The 15,213-nt window shown below is 41.8% G+C and overlaps 1 protein-coding gene across 5 annotated transcripts in view; it reads left to right on the forward strand.

Annotated features, from left to right (window-relative positions):
- ST3GAL6 (ST3 beta-galactoside alpha-2,3-sialyltransferase 6) overlaps nucleotides 1-15,213 on the forward strand; it is a 48,879-nt gene that overhangs the window by 25,622 nt on the left and 8,044 nt on the right. For all 5 annotated transcript variants that reach the window (XM_065631440.1, XM_065631458.1, XM_065631449.1 and 2 more), the window contains exons 5-9: nucleotides 984-1,087; nucleotides 1,815-1,878; nucleotides 8,646-8,741; nucleotides 11,579-11,765; nucleotides 13,146-13,283. In XM_065631440.1, coding sequence (XP_065487512.1) covers nucleotides 984-1,087; nucleotides 1,815-1,878; nucleotides 8,646-8,741; nucleotides 11,579-11,765; nucleotides 13,146-13,283 — 589 coding nt within the window. The remainder of the gene's footprint in view (nucleotides 1-983; nucleotides 1,088-1,814; nucleotides 1,879-8,645; nucleotides 8,742-11,578; nucleotides 11,766-13,145; nucleotides 13,284-15,213) is intronic.

The raw sequence follows: 15,213 nt of genomic DNA on the forward strand, positions 1-15,213 counted from the left end.
AGGGGCACAGCAGCATGTGACAGGATTTGGTTTCCTGTTCATTCTTTTGCCTTGACTTGGCAGATAAAGGTAATAGAGTCCCTTCTCTCCTCTAAAATAACCCTTGTCTGTGGTTACTGTCGTTTGAAGAAAGAAGTGACCTGTTCTTTCTATCTTGATGCTTATAAGATATGATACTGTCATGCCCTAGTTTGCAGGAGGAATGGGCTTTGGAGGCAAACCTCCTTGTGATCCACACATGCTGTACTTCTCATGACAGGGCAGCCCTGGCACATTGACCTGGGACCTTTCAGACACCTGAAGATGCTCTGCCGGAGCATACCCAATGTGCTGCAGTGTTCAATCTGGGACCCTGCTGGAGTTAGTCTAGAGTTAAAAACCAGTGAGATGTGTATAATGTGGATGTGAGAACTCCATACCTTTTTGCTGTATGGCTATACCCCTGTTGCCCCAAACTGCTTAATAATGTAAACACAGCCATGAAGTGCCACTTGTTTGGAGTAGGAGCACATCTCAAATAAGCTGATATTTTCAGGGGATGATATTTTCAGGTCAAAACACCTTGTTTCAAATCCCATTCTTATTTATTAAATTGCTGTATATAATAATAACTCTTAATTTTCCTTGCTGCCTCTGTTATGTACTTTTCAAACCTGAAGTTATTGTCTTCTTGGGTTATGCATTCTCTTAAATATGCTGTTTCATGGTGTAAGCTTTGTCATGTAATTTTAATGGCTCTATATAACTTAAATTAACAGAGAAATCATTTATCTCACTCTCTACTGATATTTTCCATCATAAAGTCGTCTTTTCTGTCACCTGCATTCTTTCCCTGTGTCCATGAGTTTTCTCCTTTTAAAAATCGGTAATACTTGAAGGTAGGATAAAGAAAGCTTTCTTTTAAAAAGAAATTGCATGAATTATTAGCTTATTCAAATATGTCATGTGGATTTTTGAAACTTCTTTCTTTTTTCCTTCATTAGTGTTGACAAAATATACCCGTTCCTGTGCGCTAATGATTTTATCAGAGTGGCAGAGTTCCACGGGAGCGATAAGTTTGAGCTGCCTTATGGAATAAAGAGAGCAGGTTTGTGTTCCCCTTGTACCTTCTTTTTTAACAGAAATACCTAAATGTCATGTAAAGCCACCTGAATCTCTGGCCCTGGTCTTTCCTGTTCACTGATGCCAATCCTTTTGGGGATATTTAGCAGTGACTTAAAGGTTTCCTTTAGTCCCTCTGACCTGGCACCTTCCTATTTTTAACAAATAAAACACCATCTTGGCGTTGCCTCTCTTAGCAGAGGAGCTCCAAAAAGATGGGAGTGAGAAAGAGTGGAGCTTATTCAGCTTCCTTTTGTTTTTCTGTGGGCTGGAGTGCTAAAGATATTTAAGATGTGATGATATTACTGTCCCTGGCTGTGCAGCCCCTCCTCTTGGGTCAAGGCTGCTTCCGTTTAGTTCAAAGGTGTGTAGAGGAAAAAACAAAGTGAATTAGGATGCATGTCTTGGAAACACTTCCAATGCTTATTTAATGTAGCTAGAATTTTCTTTTCTTTTTAAAATACAAATCCCATGCCATTTTCCAACAAGGGAGTGTTGGGGCAAGAAAAGCTTCCCAGAGAGTAGCTCTGATAAATTTCTTTGGCATCGTTGGTTGACCTGTGGCACTAAATTACAAGCATTCTTACTTTGAGTTTTTTATACCCATTGTGTAAAAACTGTGTCTGAAAATGCTGTAGTCAGGGTGGCATGATTATTTTTATACTGGAAAGCACTGAACACTTTTATTAATTGTCTTTATATTTGCTTTCTAGAGCAATTTTTTCATTTAGCTCTTTCAAGACTGCAGAACTGCGGACTTTCCAATGAAGATGACAGGTGAGATGGTTTATTTGTTACTGTCCGTGTTCGTTGCATTTTCAATATTTAATATTTATCTGAAAAAGAATGTCAGCGTCTTTATCCTGAGATTGCTCAAGTTAGCCAAGATGCAGATCTGACTGACAGTGTTCAAGCAGTATGTAACTGATACCAAGATTTAAATCAGTTTGGTTTTAAACATAAATAGCACCAGCATTTCAGAATAATTTTTCTGTAAGGGAGCTTAAACTTAGATTTCTTTTTATAAGTGTGTTATGAATTTGTTAGCTGAATGCAGTCCCACTTTCCTGTAGTATCTTTTTTATACTCAAGGAAAGTGAAACCACCCCTTAAAAATGGAATGTGATCTCCTCTTTCAAAGCCATTATTAGTGTAAGCTGGAAAATGTTTGAGATAAACAGATGCAAACCAATGACTGTTTCTACGCAAATAAAATCTTACGAATATGCCCGTGCCCCTGCATCCACCAGCCTGTTGCACGCCCTTGTTCACATGTACACTCAGCTTCCTTTTCCCATGAATGAGGGAGATGTAGGTGGCCAAGAAAGGCCGTTCCTGGCATTTCGGGGTAACTGGGGTGCGGCACGGAGCAGAGCATGCCTTAGATAACTTGCTTCCTGTGCATTAGATTGCCCTGTTTAAATCTCTTGGTTAGAAGCCACTTCTGCTGGGAGTTTTTGTTTGGTTTTGGAGGGTCTTGCTGTGTGCGTGACTTGTTGGGGTGTGTTTTGTGTGGTGTAGGGTTTTTGTTTTGGTGTGGTGTGGTTTTTTTGCGTGCGGTTTGGTTGTGGTTTTTTGAGGTGGTGTAGTAGACTTGGCTAGTATACTAAATTCCAGTGTTTACCAAGTAGTGTGACTGACTTCTTAGGTTTGCAGTCTAGCAAATGGGCTGACAACCTGCAATATGTCATGTTAATAGGCAGACTTCTTAATAGAGTTGAATGCAGATAATGCTCAGGTTGGCTGTACTTGGTTTTGGTTTTTAATCAAGGAGATCAAACAGAAGATTGTTGCTTCAAGGCAAATGCCAGGATCACATTTTAATTAAACTTAAGTGGAATATGAACAAAATAATTGGAGTTCAAGCCTAAGAATTATCTTGGTTTTAATACCCAGTTTTCCTTTTCTTCACCTACTGTGCTCCTTCCTTTCCTTCTGTTTATTATCTATTTCTGGGATGTTCAGGGAAAAAAAAAGGAAAAAACACTGTATTTTCTATCAGGAGTGTGATAACTGGGGAAATTTAGACTGAATTGGCTGCCAAAGGCTAGGTTTTTTTTTCATCTGGAGTTCGGAGGAAAATGCCAAATGTTGTATTAGAAGTTTCCTGAAATCACAAGTTCAGCACTATAATAGTTTTGGATGTAAAGCAGAGACGCTTGCAGTACAGCATAGCACTTTTTAAATGGGAGTGTCTGTTCTATCCATCAAAAATAAAGTAGTTGGTCTTATCCTTTGAATGTAGGTTCTCTGACATACAGATATGTTTAGTGGTTCTGGGAAGTAGGCTTCATTTTAATAAAAGCAATATACTTCAGTAGTACTGAAGCAAAGTGAGAACTATTACCATTTAATAGGCAGTGGTATAAACAATCAAGTGTACAATGACTTCATACAATGTATTCTTTTTAGCTCCATCAGGTTTAGTGTATAACACTGTAGTAAGGAAGGGCTTTTTTATATACATTTAACCAAGATACAGTGGCTTTTAAATGTGAAACACTTTGGAAATCAATCCTAATGACATTCTCTTGTAATACAGAATTATTATACAGCTCTATATTGCTGTTGCCCAATTCAGCCTTCTTGGCAGAATGCAAAGCGAATTTCCCTATAAAATATTCTTGGAGTGGAGTGAGGGAACCTGCTATAATGTATTTTAACAAATATTAGTCTACCTGAGCACCCAGTCTATGGTGCTTATATGACTGTGTTTGTGTGTGACTTAGATAAAACTGTGCATAGTCAGCTGCAAGGGATTTTTTTCCAAACTCAGGTGGAATCGTCACTGTATAAAGGTCTAGTTCTCCAAAACTGGAGTTGAATAGTGTCACTGACTTCGGTAGAATAGTCTGTAGGAGAAAGGGTTTTCCAGGCTAGGGGTATATGCAGAGAGTAACCCCTGAACAGCCATGTTCTGGAGTTTCACTGGCCTTTCAGAGACCCCCAGTAACTAGCGTAATAAGGTGGCCTCACGGGCTCTCTGAAGACTGCTTGTTTCAGACTCACCTGGGAAACAAACTTACTGCAAGAGTGTGTATCTACAACAGCAGCCTTACTGATGCTGGCACCCAGCTTCCATTGAACTGCTCTGCCCACGTGGCATTCTTTGTCATGGCTGTGTTCTCGTGGTGTCCTCATAGTTACTTGCTGGGCACTCGCAGGGCTCTAAGCTCAACAGCAATAAATTCTTACAAATACATTTTCGCAATCCTGAGTCAACAAAATGTGACCTGCGCACCCTCCTTTTACGAAATAACTTCCAAGGAAATAATTTGCATTCCTCAACTGACTATGGGGGTGTGTGTTGAAGGAGTTGAGGTTGAGATCTTTTTTTTTCCTTCTGCAGAGAAACAGTATTTCAGTGGAATGTGGAAGATGCAAAGCCTTTTGACCTTGAAAGGCTACATTTCCACTTAACAATATTTTTCTGTTATGAACTAGGAAAATGTTTCTTTTACCATTTCACCATATAAACAAAATATGTAAACTAATGCCTGGCCTAGAGATTAAGAGGCTCATGTACACAGTGTGAATAGGGCAGTGGTTTGAGTGACTAAAGGAATTGCGTTCAGATGTTGGAGATCAATTGCCATGCAGTTTGCGTCAGGAATCACTGATACTCTTAAGTAGACCACTAACACCTAAATGCAATCCTTTAGTCACTCAAACTGTTGTTACAGCAATTGTTACAGCTGATGTCTTAACATTTTTCACTTTCATCAATATTGTGCTGGTGGTTGTAAGCTGGACCTCCAGACACTTCAGTCTGTTATATTTAACTTGTAGTACACCTGATGTTGTTTAATGACATCTGAATTTATTTATCTCCTTGCCAATTTATTGACTTAGAGAAAGGTTGAGAGTTACCCTTTGGGATGAGTGTTTGGGTTTGGTTTTTTTTTAGTATGAAAACATTATGAAATAGGCAACTTTAAGAAGTGGAGTTGGTAAAATATCAGGAAGTAACAGTCTGAAAATCAATGTGTTGATTTCTGTGGTCTACACTAAGTACAGGTCAATTTATTTAACTTCAATATCTTTGAATACAGTCCAACCTTGCTTACATATTCTTTATCTTCATTTCATGTATCAGTTTCCTATGACTCTTGTTTTGTTTTTTTGTCCTCTCTAGAATGAACCATTTCTCTCTGTGCTTATCATTGTCAGTGGAATATGTGCTACTATGGACATAGAACTATGATCATAGCAGACCTATGATCATAACTGGAGGTGCTTGCATGCTGGGGGGAGGCTAAGGGGAGGAGACAATTCAAAAATAGCATGTTCGTGCCAGGCTTCCTGTTTGAGTTGGCCCCCTTCGACTTCCTGAGCTTGTCAGAGATTAAAAGCTGGTCTTTCTAATTGGTTTGACTGTATTTATTACTGTATTCATCTACAATTCGTCAGGAGTGTTTGATCTGCTTGTTGACTTAATCCATTTTCAAAATTCACTTATCAGTGTTAGATGCCATTGTTGACTTTCTGAAGGCAGCTGATAACTTTATTTTTGAGTCTGCATGTTATTAAGGGCACTGGAGTTTGAAAGCTTTATCAGACTTCAGATTTCACTCTGTTTTCCATCTAAGTAGTATTAGTCAGCTCGTAGCCATGAACAAGATCTGGTCTGCATCTGTCAGTAAGAGGGAAGAGAGTTCGGATTTGACTTGAGAGCAGCTACCCAGCTTCTGTAGCTGCGCGAACCTCAGTTCCCCAGCTCTGAAGTCATGTTCTGTGTTAACCTGCCTGCCCTGAGTGTTTCTTGCTACATCACAACTACACGGTGCAGAGGAGAAACCAAAGAACTCTTCAGTTTTGTGCCAGAATGGAAGGCATTATTTCAATAGGTAGGGATTGACATGGTGAGGAAGCTGCTTGAATCATAGCCCCTGCCAGAAATTGGAAGGTATGTAGCAAGGAATCACAAAGTTCATCTACATGGGACAGAAGCAACAGGGCCTCCTCAAAGTAACTTTTTGGCTGCTTATAATTTGTAATGGAGTTGACATAGTTTCTGTAAATTCACACCAAATAGAGAGTATAAAAGAAAATATTTAACAAGATTAGGAGCAATTTTTTCTGTTTTTTGTTGAGACTTGAAGATGAGTTCATGCATGGTGTGCTCTAGCCAGGAGGTATCACCAGGACCTGGGAGTAGCTGTTTAGGATTTTGCATTGTGATGATGAGGTTCATACTTCAGTTTTCCAGCTGCAGAGATTTGTGATGATTGAAACTTTCAGTGATTTACAGAGGCATGCTGTAAATGATGGGAAAAGGTGATACAATAATTCTGTGCTTTTCCCCCCTCTCTTTCATTCTGTCTTCATCACTTACTGATTGTGGAGTTTTGTCCAGTTGTCCTTTTTCCTTCCTGTTTCTCCTCGCTATTGCTTCTCTGTAGCTCAGGATCTTGCTCTGAGCTCTGTGATACAGCTGCAAATAACAGAGTGTCATTCAGGAAAAAGGTAACTTCTGCTACCTTCCTCCCACTGTAAACTTTGCAAGAGGCATATGTTCATCAGCCTGCTTTCTCAGGATATCTTAAATCAAGCTGAATAACTAATTGGAAAAATGAATGAGCTCAAGCAGTCCTGGAGAGGAAAGGGTTTTGTGGGTGTAGAGGGAATGGCCGTACTGAGGACAGATGGTGTCACAGGTTTTAACGCCTCTGATTTCCAAGGTACTTAGTCACACGGACTTTTGCATTAGCTGGAAATCTTTTTATGAATGTTTGGCTTCTACTAAGCTGTTCAGGAAACACTAGAGAAAGGTGTGCCAGCTTTTTCCGTGTCACCCTACCCTGAGAGCTGCATTTAGCAGCAATATGTATATATACCAATTTTAAAGGCAACTCCCTCTGCAGATGTGGTCCTAGAGCAGCAAGTGAGGAGGTGCTATCCCAGGATTTCTTTTGAAATAAAGTGCTTATTGCAGTTGGCATTTATTCTCGTTTCACCTTTTCTGTAAGCTTCAGGTTTTCAGCATTGCTTTGAGGCCCAGTTGCTTTTTCCCTTGCCCACATGCAGTACAACATAACTGCATTAACTAACAAATCTGTAGGAAATATAGGGAACTGCTTTGTACACTGACATGTCAGTCAGTCTCACCTGGAACAGGTTGTTTTCATTCATGTTGAATAATACTCTCCTCAGCTGAAAAAGCAGGTTGGACTGTCTAAGGAGAAAGGTGTTAATTAGTCTGCAAAAAGTGTCACACTGGGCATTTAAGACAGATTAAAGTATTCTTTGGGCCACAGTCCTGGGGTCCACTACAGTAAGAAATGGCATGGAGCCTTTTTCTTACTTGAAGAACCATGGGAGTGGAACACTGGGAAGTGGCTCATCCTCAGGAAGCTGTCAACCTGTTTGTATCTGAAGAAAATACCAGTGGTTTTATTTTGCCGTTGTTCTGCCACAACCGAGTTATACAACTTTTACTGTGAATAAAGAAACACTTTTATAACAAAAAAATCATGTGGTTGTTCTGTAAGGAGGAGTTTGCAATCTTATGCATTGGATGTAAGCCATCTCTAATTGAGGCAAAATTTCTTGAGTAAAAAACCAGCAAGCCTGTCTGTGTGCCTTTTTCTTTAGCAAAGCACACATCTTATTAGCATTGAAATAAGACAGTAGAGAGCAAAAGATACACTTAGAAAACCTGGGATAACTTGGAAAATCTAAATCTTAACGTTAGAATTTACTTTCGTAAGCTCAACATTTGCGTGCTGGCTTTTATGGTTGCTTTTTAACTCTGAATATATCCTAAATCCAAAAGGAATTACTATTTTGACTATAGTAGATGATCTAATCTATAGCTCACAGTGTTTTATATACTTATCAATGCTGTCTAATTTGAATCTAGTCATGTGGGAATGCAACTTTTAATCAAGTGTACCTCTCTTATGTCATGACAGTATACGCTTCAGCACGTTTAAACGTGTTTAGACAGCACTTTCAAAGTAGAGGGAGCAAAATCATCATCATTATATTAATTTGAAGAGCCATCATGTGTGTCATTTGGTTGAGGTTTTTCACAAGTACAATTCAGAGGTCTGTAAGGTAAATTGTGAACATAAATCTTGCTGCTTTAGCTGATGTTGGAGATCTCTGGAGTTGCGGAGTTGTACAATATTGCAGAAACACTTTCATTTGAGTTTGTTTTTCCAGACATATTCTATCCTGGTTGGTGTACCCCTAGACTGGAACAATTTTGAAGCATTGTGGAAGATAATTTGTCCAATGGCACCCATATCACTACTGGTTAGATGATCTTAAACAGCAAAACGCTAGAAAAAGTAAAATTGTTTCTATACATGTTCATGAGAGAAGCCATTTCCTGACTTTGGCAGTCCCTGAAATAACGCAGCTGCATTATTTGAAAGCAGCCTTAGCATGTGGTACAGGATTGGGATGTCTCTGTAGAGGCCAGGGAGTGTAAAAGATGCAGGACCTCAGTAAATAAGCCAGCCAAATGCAAATATATCATTAATAACAACAGGAAGCAAGGAAAGTCATGCATATTAAAAGTTCTGTTTTTTCCACAGCGTTGCATGTCGACGGTGTGTTGTGGTCGGTAATGGAGGAGTACTTCGAAATAAGACATTAGGGGAGAAAATTGACTCATATGATGTGATAATAAGGTAAATGGTATCTCCCTTTTTATTTTGTGTACATGCAAAGAATTAACAAATTTTTGCTGTCAGCCAGTAGCTTCAGAGTTCAGTTATTCTGCAAATGAAAATGTATAAAACTTCCTGTTTTACTTCTAGAATCATTTTGCTTGGAAGAGACCCTTAAGATCGAGTCGAACAGTAACCTAACTAGCACTAAACCATGTCCCTAAGCACCTCATCTACACTGTGTTCAGTTTTGGGCCCCTCATCATAAGAAGGACACTGAAGTACTAGAGAGTTCAGAGAAGGGCAATGAAGCTGGTGAGGGGTCTGGAGCACAAGTCTGACGAGGAGCAGCTGAGGGAACTGGGGCTGTTTAGCCCGGAGAAAAGGAGGCTGAGGGGAGACCTGATCGCTGTCTACAACTACCTGACAGGAGGTTGTAGCATGGAGGGTGTTGGTCTCTTCTCCCAAGTAGCAAGTGACAGGACAAGAGGAAATGGCCTCAAATTGTGCCAGGGGAGGTTCAGATTGGATATTAGGAAAAAATTAGGAACAAATTCTTCACAGAAAGGGTTGTCAGGCACTGGAACAGGCTGTCCGGGGAAGTGGTGGAGTCACCATCCCTGCAGGTGTTTAAAAGGTGTTTAGATGAGGTTTGTAGGGACATGGTTTAGTGCTAGAGTTAAGTTAGGTTAGGGTTGGACTCAATGATCCTGAGGGTCTCTTCCAACTGAAATGATTCTATGATTCAACACATCTTTTAAACACCTCCAGGGATGGTGACTCAACCATTTCCCTGGGCAGCCTGTTCCAAACTTAGTTACTCTGTCACAGCCTTCATTTAAAAAAAAAAGGTAGGAAAAAATGGATCAGACTGATCCAGGAGAGGAAGGATCACTGGGTGGTCCATCTGCCTTGTGTACAGGTAGCACACGTGCAAGATGCTGCCACTGGGGATGGGTCAAAGCCTGTGACAGCCCGGAGCCCTGCTTGTGCCCCTTGCTGTGAGCCAGCAGCCTGGGCAGCCCTGCCTCGTACCCTCCACACGCACATGTCTTGCCCCTATGTTGGCTTGTGCGCTGCTCAGGGTGGGTTAAATGTAACGTTTATGGTGGGAAGTCCATCTCAATGCATGCGTCAACTGGAGGGTCATGTTGGTGTCTGCCCTTCTTTCTCAAGCTTGTTACTTCATACTGGAAGCTTATGAGATGCTTCCAGAGGATGCTGGGTCTGATGAAGAGGTGTCTGGATTAGGGAAACTGGGGAAGTGCTTGGAGAGGAACAGGCAAGGAGAGGGGGTGGGGGGGAAAAAAGCTCCAATACCAAGAAAACTGAGGATGGACTGTTTGGCTGGTTATAACAGAATTTTCTGTACATTAAGAAAAAGATAAGTCAGTTTCTCCTTTGCAGGAACTGAGATGCTAACTGATTAAACAGCCCTTCTTCCTGTAGTTACCCTGTTAGACAGTGTGCCTGAACCTTCTTGAACTAAAACCTCTGAGCTGCCATTTCAGTTTGTCTGCTTCAACGTTGTGTTGAACATTGAGCAAAGTCTAATTTTTGTTACTTTGCTATCAATCCTAATGCTCGATTTAGTAATAGTTTTTCAGTCTTCAAGCACTACCATAAAAAGTTGTATGCAAAGCCTGGAGTTTGACATGCATTTGCAAATATACTGATAAGGTGGAAATGAATACATGCAATTCTTCGAGTTGTAGCTCTTCTTATAAACTTAAAACTATAGAAAGTGATCCAGATAATATCCCTGTTCTTAGAAAACTTTGCTTGCCTGTCAGCTTCGTGCTTTACAGAAAAACCCACCTTGCACTTATTTTCATTGTAGGATAATGACTCAAAGAAGCTCCATGGTTTATTTCTAAGCTATTTCAAGTATTTGGGCTCCATGTAGATCTATTTACTCTTCTTAAAATGGAACTTTTCATGTCGACTGGTGTCCCACATTTAAAAACAGCTCTAAATTCAGAACTGTTTCAGAAATATAGTGCACATTTGTTTACTGTGAATGAACAAAGAGGTGGTGTTTGCGTTTGTATTTAATGACAACTTCTGATAAAACTTCGAAATATTTCCATCTTTGCCTACCTTGTTTAGCAAACATTTGCTGCTTAGCAGCGTGCCTCCTATTCTGGTCAGTTGCATTGGCAGGAGTGGAGCACACAGAGACTGCCTGAATTCTCCAAAGAATATGCAACACACTCACCAAGCAAAAACTGCAAGATGGAGACTTAAACACAGCCCCTCTAACACCTTAGAGCAGAGCGACCTGACCCACCAGCTGTGGAAGTAATTTTTTAAAAAAGAATACCAAACAAACCCACAAAAAACTCGACATCCAAAAAACCACAAACAAATAAAAGCAAAGACATATCAGTATCAGGTACACAGTCATAATCCCTGTTCCTGTATGCTCTAGACAGTAAAGAGTATTATAACATCCTTGAATTGGCTCCTGTGTGACTTGCATCATCTAGTAGCATGAATGGAGCAATGGGTAATTCTCCAGGATTGTTATTCTCTTCGGTCTTCTCCAGTTTCTGTGTTTGAGCCAAATCAGAAGGCCTTCTGCTCAAGTGACACGTGATGAGCAATCGCGTGATTGTATTCTAAACCGCCTTGGCCAGCATCCCATATGTGCTTGATCCCTCAGAGTTAGAGGGTGAGTGCCCATGATAATTGCTCATCTACCATGTAATGTGATAAGTAAATGCCGGGCCACTAAACCCTCCTGTTCCTGGACGCGCTGTCTGTCCCACAGACTGGTTGGTGTGTGTGCCAGCCGCCATACAGGAAGGACGTGGGTGGGGTGGTCATGGCTGTCTCTGTGTCTTTGTCCTCTGTAGAATGAATAATGGCCCTGTTATAGGGTACGAAGATGATGTTGGGAGGAGGACAACTTTCCGCCTTTCTTACCCGGAATCCATCTTTTCGGATCCGATCCACTATGACCCTAATACGACTGTTGTTCTCATCGTCTTCAAACCACGTGACTTGAAGTGGCTTTGGGAGATACTAGGTGGTCAGAAAATAGTGAGTTTAATTATTCATGCACTTTGGCTCAGCTTGCCACACAACGCTTATGTGAAAATGCCTGGTTTGCTTTTAACTGTAGTCCTCCTAGCTGGGGGGAGCACTGTATCTCCTAGTCAGTCTGCTCAATATCCCTTTCCCATAAGTGCTTTTGTCCTCTTTCTCACACAATTGATCAGTTCCTTGCCCCAAAGCAGTTTTTCTCTTGGAAATACCTTTTTATCCTCTTCCTAGTGCTGTTTCATATTCTGATGTGCATGCTCCAGCCATTCCCCACATTATTTTATCCTGCATACTTGGTGGAATTGCAGAATAATGTTGGACGGGTCCTCTCTTTGGAGGTCTTTAGTCCAGTACCTTGTTGAAGGAAAGCAGGGCCAAGTTCAGAGCCATGCCAGGTTCTCAGGGCATCGTGCAGGTAAGTTTTGAGTATTTCCAAGGATATTTCTACAACCTCTGTTTCAGTGCTGCAGCACCCTCACACGAAAAATTTCTCCTCATCCTTTCACTGTGAGAAGGGTGTCATCCTGTCTCTTTTTTGTACCCCCCCCACCAGATAGTTGAAGATGGGCTGAACAAACCCAGCCTCCTCAGACCCTTCTTTTTTGCTGTGTGCTGTGGCCCCTCAGCCGTTTTAGTGGCTGCCTGCTGAGCTTGCCCCAGTTCATCACTCTCTCTTGCGCAGGAGGGAGCCCGAAACAGCATTTGTGAGATTGCAGAAAGGCACAAAGTACTTGAGAATGTCCCATCAAGAAGATGGGACCAGATTCTTGTCAGTGGTGCCCAATGATAGGATGAGGGGCAATGAGCACAGGCTGAAGCACAGGAGGTTCTGTCTGAATATGAGGAGAAACTACTCTGAGGGTGCCAGAGCACTGGAACAGGCTGCCGAGAGAGGTTGTGGAGTCTCCTTCTCTGGAGACATTCAGGACCCACCTGGACACATTTCTGTGCAATCTGCTCTGGGTGAACCTGCCTTAGCAGGTGGGTTGGACTAGATGATCTCCAGACGTCCCTTCCAACCCCAACCATTCTGTGACTTGACAGTGTAACTTCTGCCTACCTGTTCTCTATGCTGTTATTAGTGTGGCCAAGCACACAGTGAGTGTTTACTGTCTCCAGGGCCTGCTGCTGCTCTGTGTTGTCCATCAGGAGCATTTCTGCAAAGCTGTTTTCCAGCCAGCTGGCCCCAACCTCTGCTGCTGCAGTGGCTTATCCTGTTGCAGGAGCACAATTTGGCATGTGTTCATTTGAACTCTGGGTGGTTCAACACTCCTTCCTCAACACTCCTGCTATTGGATTTTACTCTGGTTAGAGTAGCTACAAACCCAACTGTTTATAGCTGTTAAAAAAAAATGTCTATTTCCTTGCCGGTTACAGAGTGCTAAAGGTTTTTGGAAGAAACCAGCCCTGAACATGATATACAAATCTAGTCAAATCAGAATTCTTGATCCCAGCATCACCAGAAAAACAGCTTATGAATGGCTTCGTTTTCCAACAAGGTTTCCCAAAAAGGAGGTAGGCTTTTTTCTTCTGAACGTTTTAGTTTCGTGCAACTAAATGTGTACTTAGAGGTAATTATCTCTTTATTATAGCGGACTGTGTTGGAACAACTTTTAGGTTCACATTGCATTAGTTTGTATTCAGATGATCCTCAAAAATGGTGGGAAAATGAAATCCAGAGAGTGGATAGCCTTGTATGCCAAAATTAGCTTTTTGTGGATTCTGTAAGTAGTATTAAATGAGAACGCTTTTTGTGGGCAGACAATTCCTTTTACAAAATTGGGAAAAGTAGACAGGCGTTGGAAGATGCAGATCTGAAGAGCCTTTAGAAATATTAAGGAGTCTTGAATTATTAAATGTAGAGTGTTTTATAGTTTTTACTTAAAAAAAAACCCAAACAAACCCAAACCATGAAATCAATAAACCAAAAAAAACCCCAAACCAGCAAAAATCCCCAACAGAAAGAAAACACTAAAAAAACTCCACACCAAACAAACAAAACCCAATAACCCTGTAATTCTAATACTGCTGCAATTGCACTCTGCTAAGGGTGGGTAGGGACTTGGGTGCATACAGGATATTCCAGCCCAGCACTAATGACATATGTCTAGCAGCATTCTTGTGCTTACTGATTCAATGCCAAGCATTGTAATGAGTTAACCAGCAATTTGGATGTAAAAATACATTTTAACTGTTGGTTTATGACTGAAGAATGTTTCTGATGAAAGGTAAGGCTTCAAGCTGGAGACCTCCCTTATGCAGTCAGGGCTGACTGTGTGCTATTCAGCACAAATACGGTTCCCTGGGGTCATGTCATTGCAGGAAGCCACTTCATTTGGATCAACCAACTGACACGTGTGGAAATGTTTGACAGGCTGTTGCTGTGCAGTATCTGCCACAACTTTTTTCTGGTTTAATCTTTCTAATAATTGAGGGTGTTGAGCTTTTTTTTTTTAGCTTTGGGGGGTTTTCGTGCCTTTTTTTTTTTTTTTTTTGAGCCTACTAGTAGATTTTCCCTCCCATATTAACTCTCAAACTAGAATACCCAGTTTGGCTGTGTGCTTGCCAGAGCTCCATGGCATTTCAGCTCTTGAGCTGAACGTGAGGAGAAAGCAGTATAGTAGTTAGGCACCTCATGATCTCCTGAAGGGCCATGGAACATCCATGGCTCCAGAAATCCCTTCTCTTCCTCTGCTCCCCTCTCAGTGTGGGTAAAAGTAAGACCAGTGCTATCAGAGCGTGGTGTCCTGGAGGTGGTACCACAGGCCCCTCTGTCACTTTGGGTAAGGTGCCCTCTGCTCCCCTCCTGCTCCCTGGGCGCCCCTGCCCAGAGCTGGAGCAGAGTCTATCCATGCTTGGAGCCCCTTTCTGCCATCTCCACTTTCCACTTGTTCCATCCCAGGGGTTTTGCAGCCCCTCGTCCCAGGTGGCAGCGATGGTCAAGCTCAGGTGCCCTTGTCCTTGCATTTTCCCCCATCTTGGAGGTGTTCCCTGTCTGGGAGCCTACACGTCTGCTGTTGCTCTGGCACAACTGATGCGTAGGGGTCTGGTGAACCTCTAGGTTGTGCTTCAGGGGTTCCTGTTGGCAGGATGGCCTTTTGCAGGACCAGCTTTGGAGCCCTCTATCCCTGTAGTGCATCCCTGGGGAGGGCTGGTGCTGCCGTCGCTGTCCTGTGTTTCAGCTCCCTCTGCCTGCAGGAGATACAGAAGACCAGTGTTGCTTTCCTGACTGTCTCTGTATTTTCCATTACACCAGGCTTATGTTCCCTGTGTGCATGTTTCTGCATAGTCCCACAAACATTTATGTTTCTTTGTTAGTAACTAAGATGGTGTTAGCAGAGCTGGGAAGAACAACCGTAAAATAGGATCTGCTGCCCCAGCAGCACTGAAGTCGGAAAGCGTTGCAGAATCATTCCAGGGCTGCGCCTGTTCACATTAAATGAGA

Source organism: Caloenas nicobarica, chromosome 1 (genome assembly GCF_036013445.1).
Source record: "Caloenas nicobarica isolate bCalNic1 chromosome 1, bCalNic1.hap1, whole genome shotgun sequence".
NCBI lineage: Eukaryota > Metazoa > Chordata > Aves > Columbiformes > Columbidae > Caloenas > Caloenas nicobarica.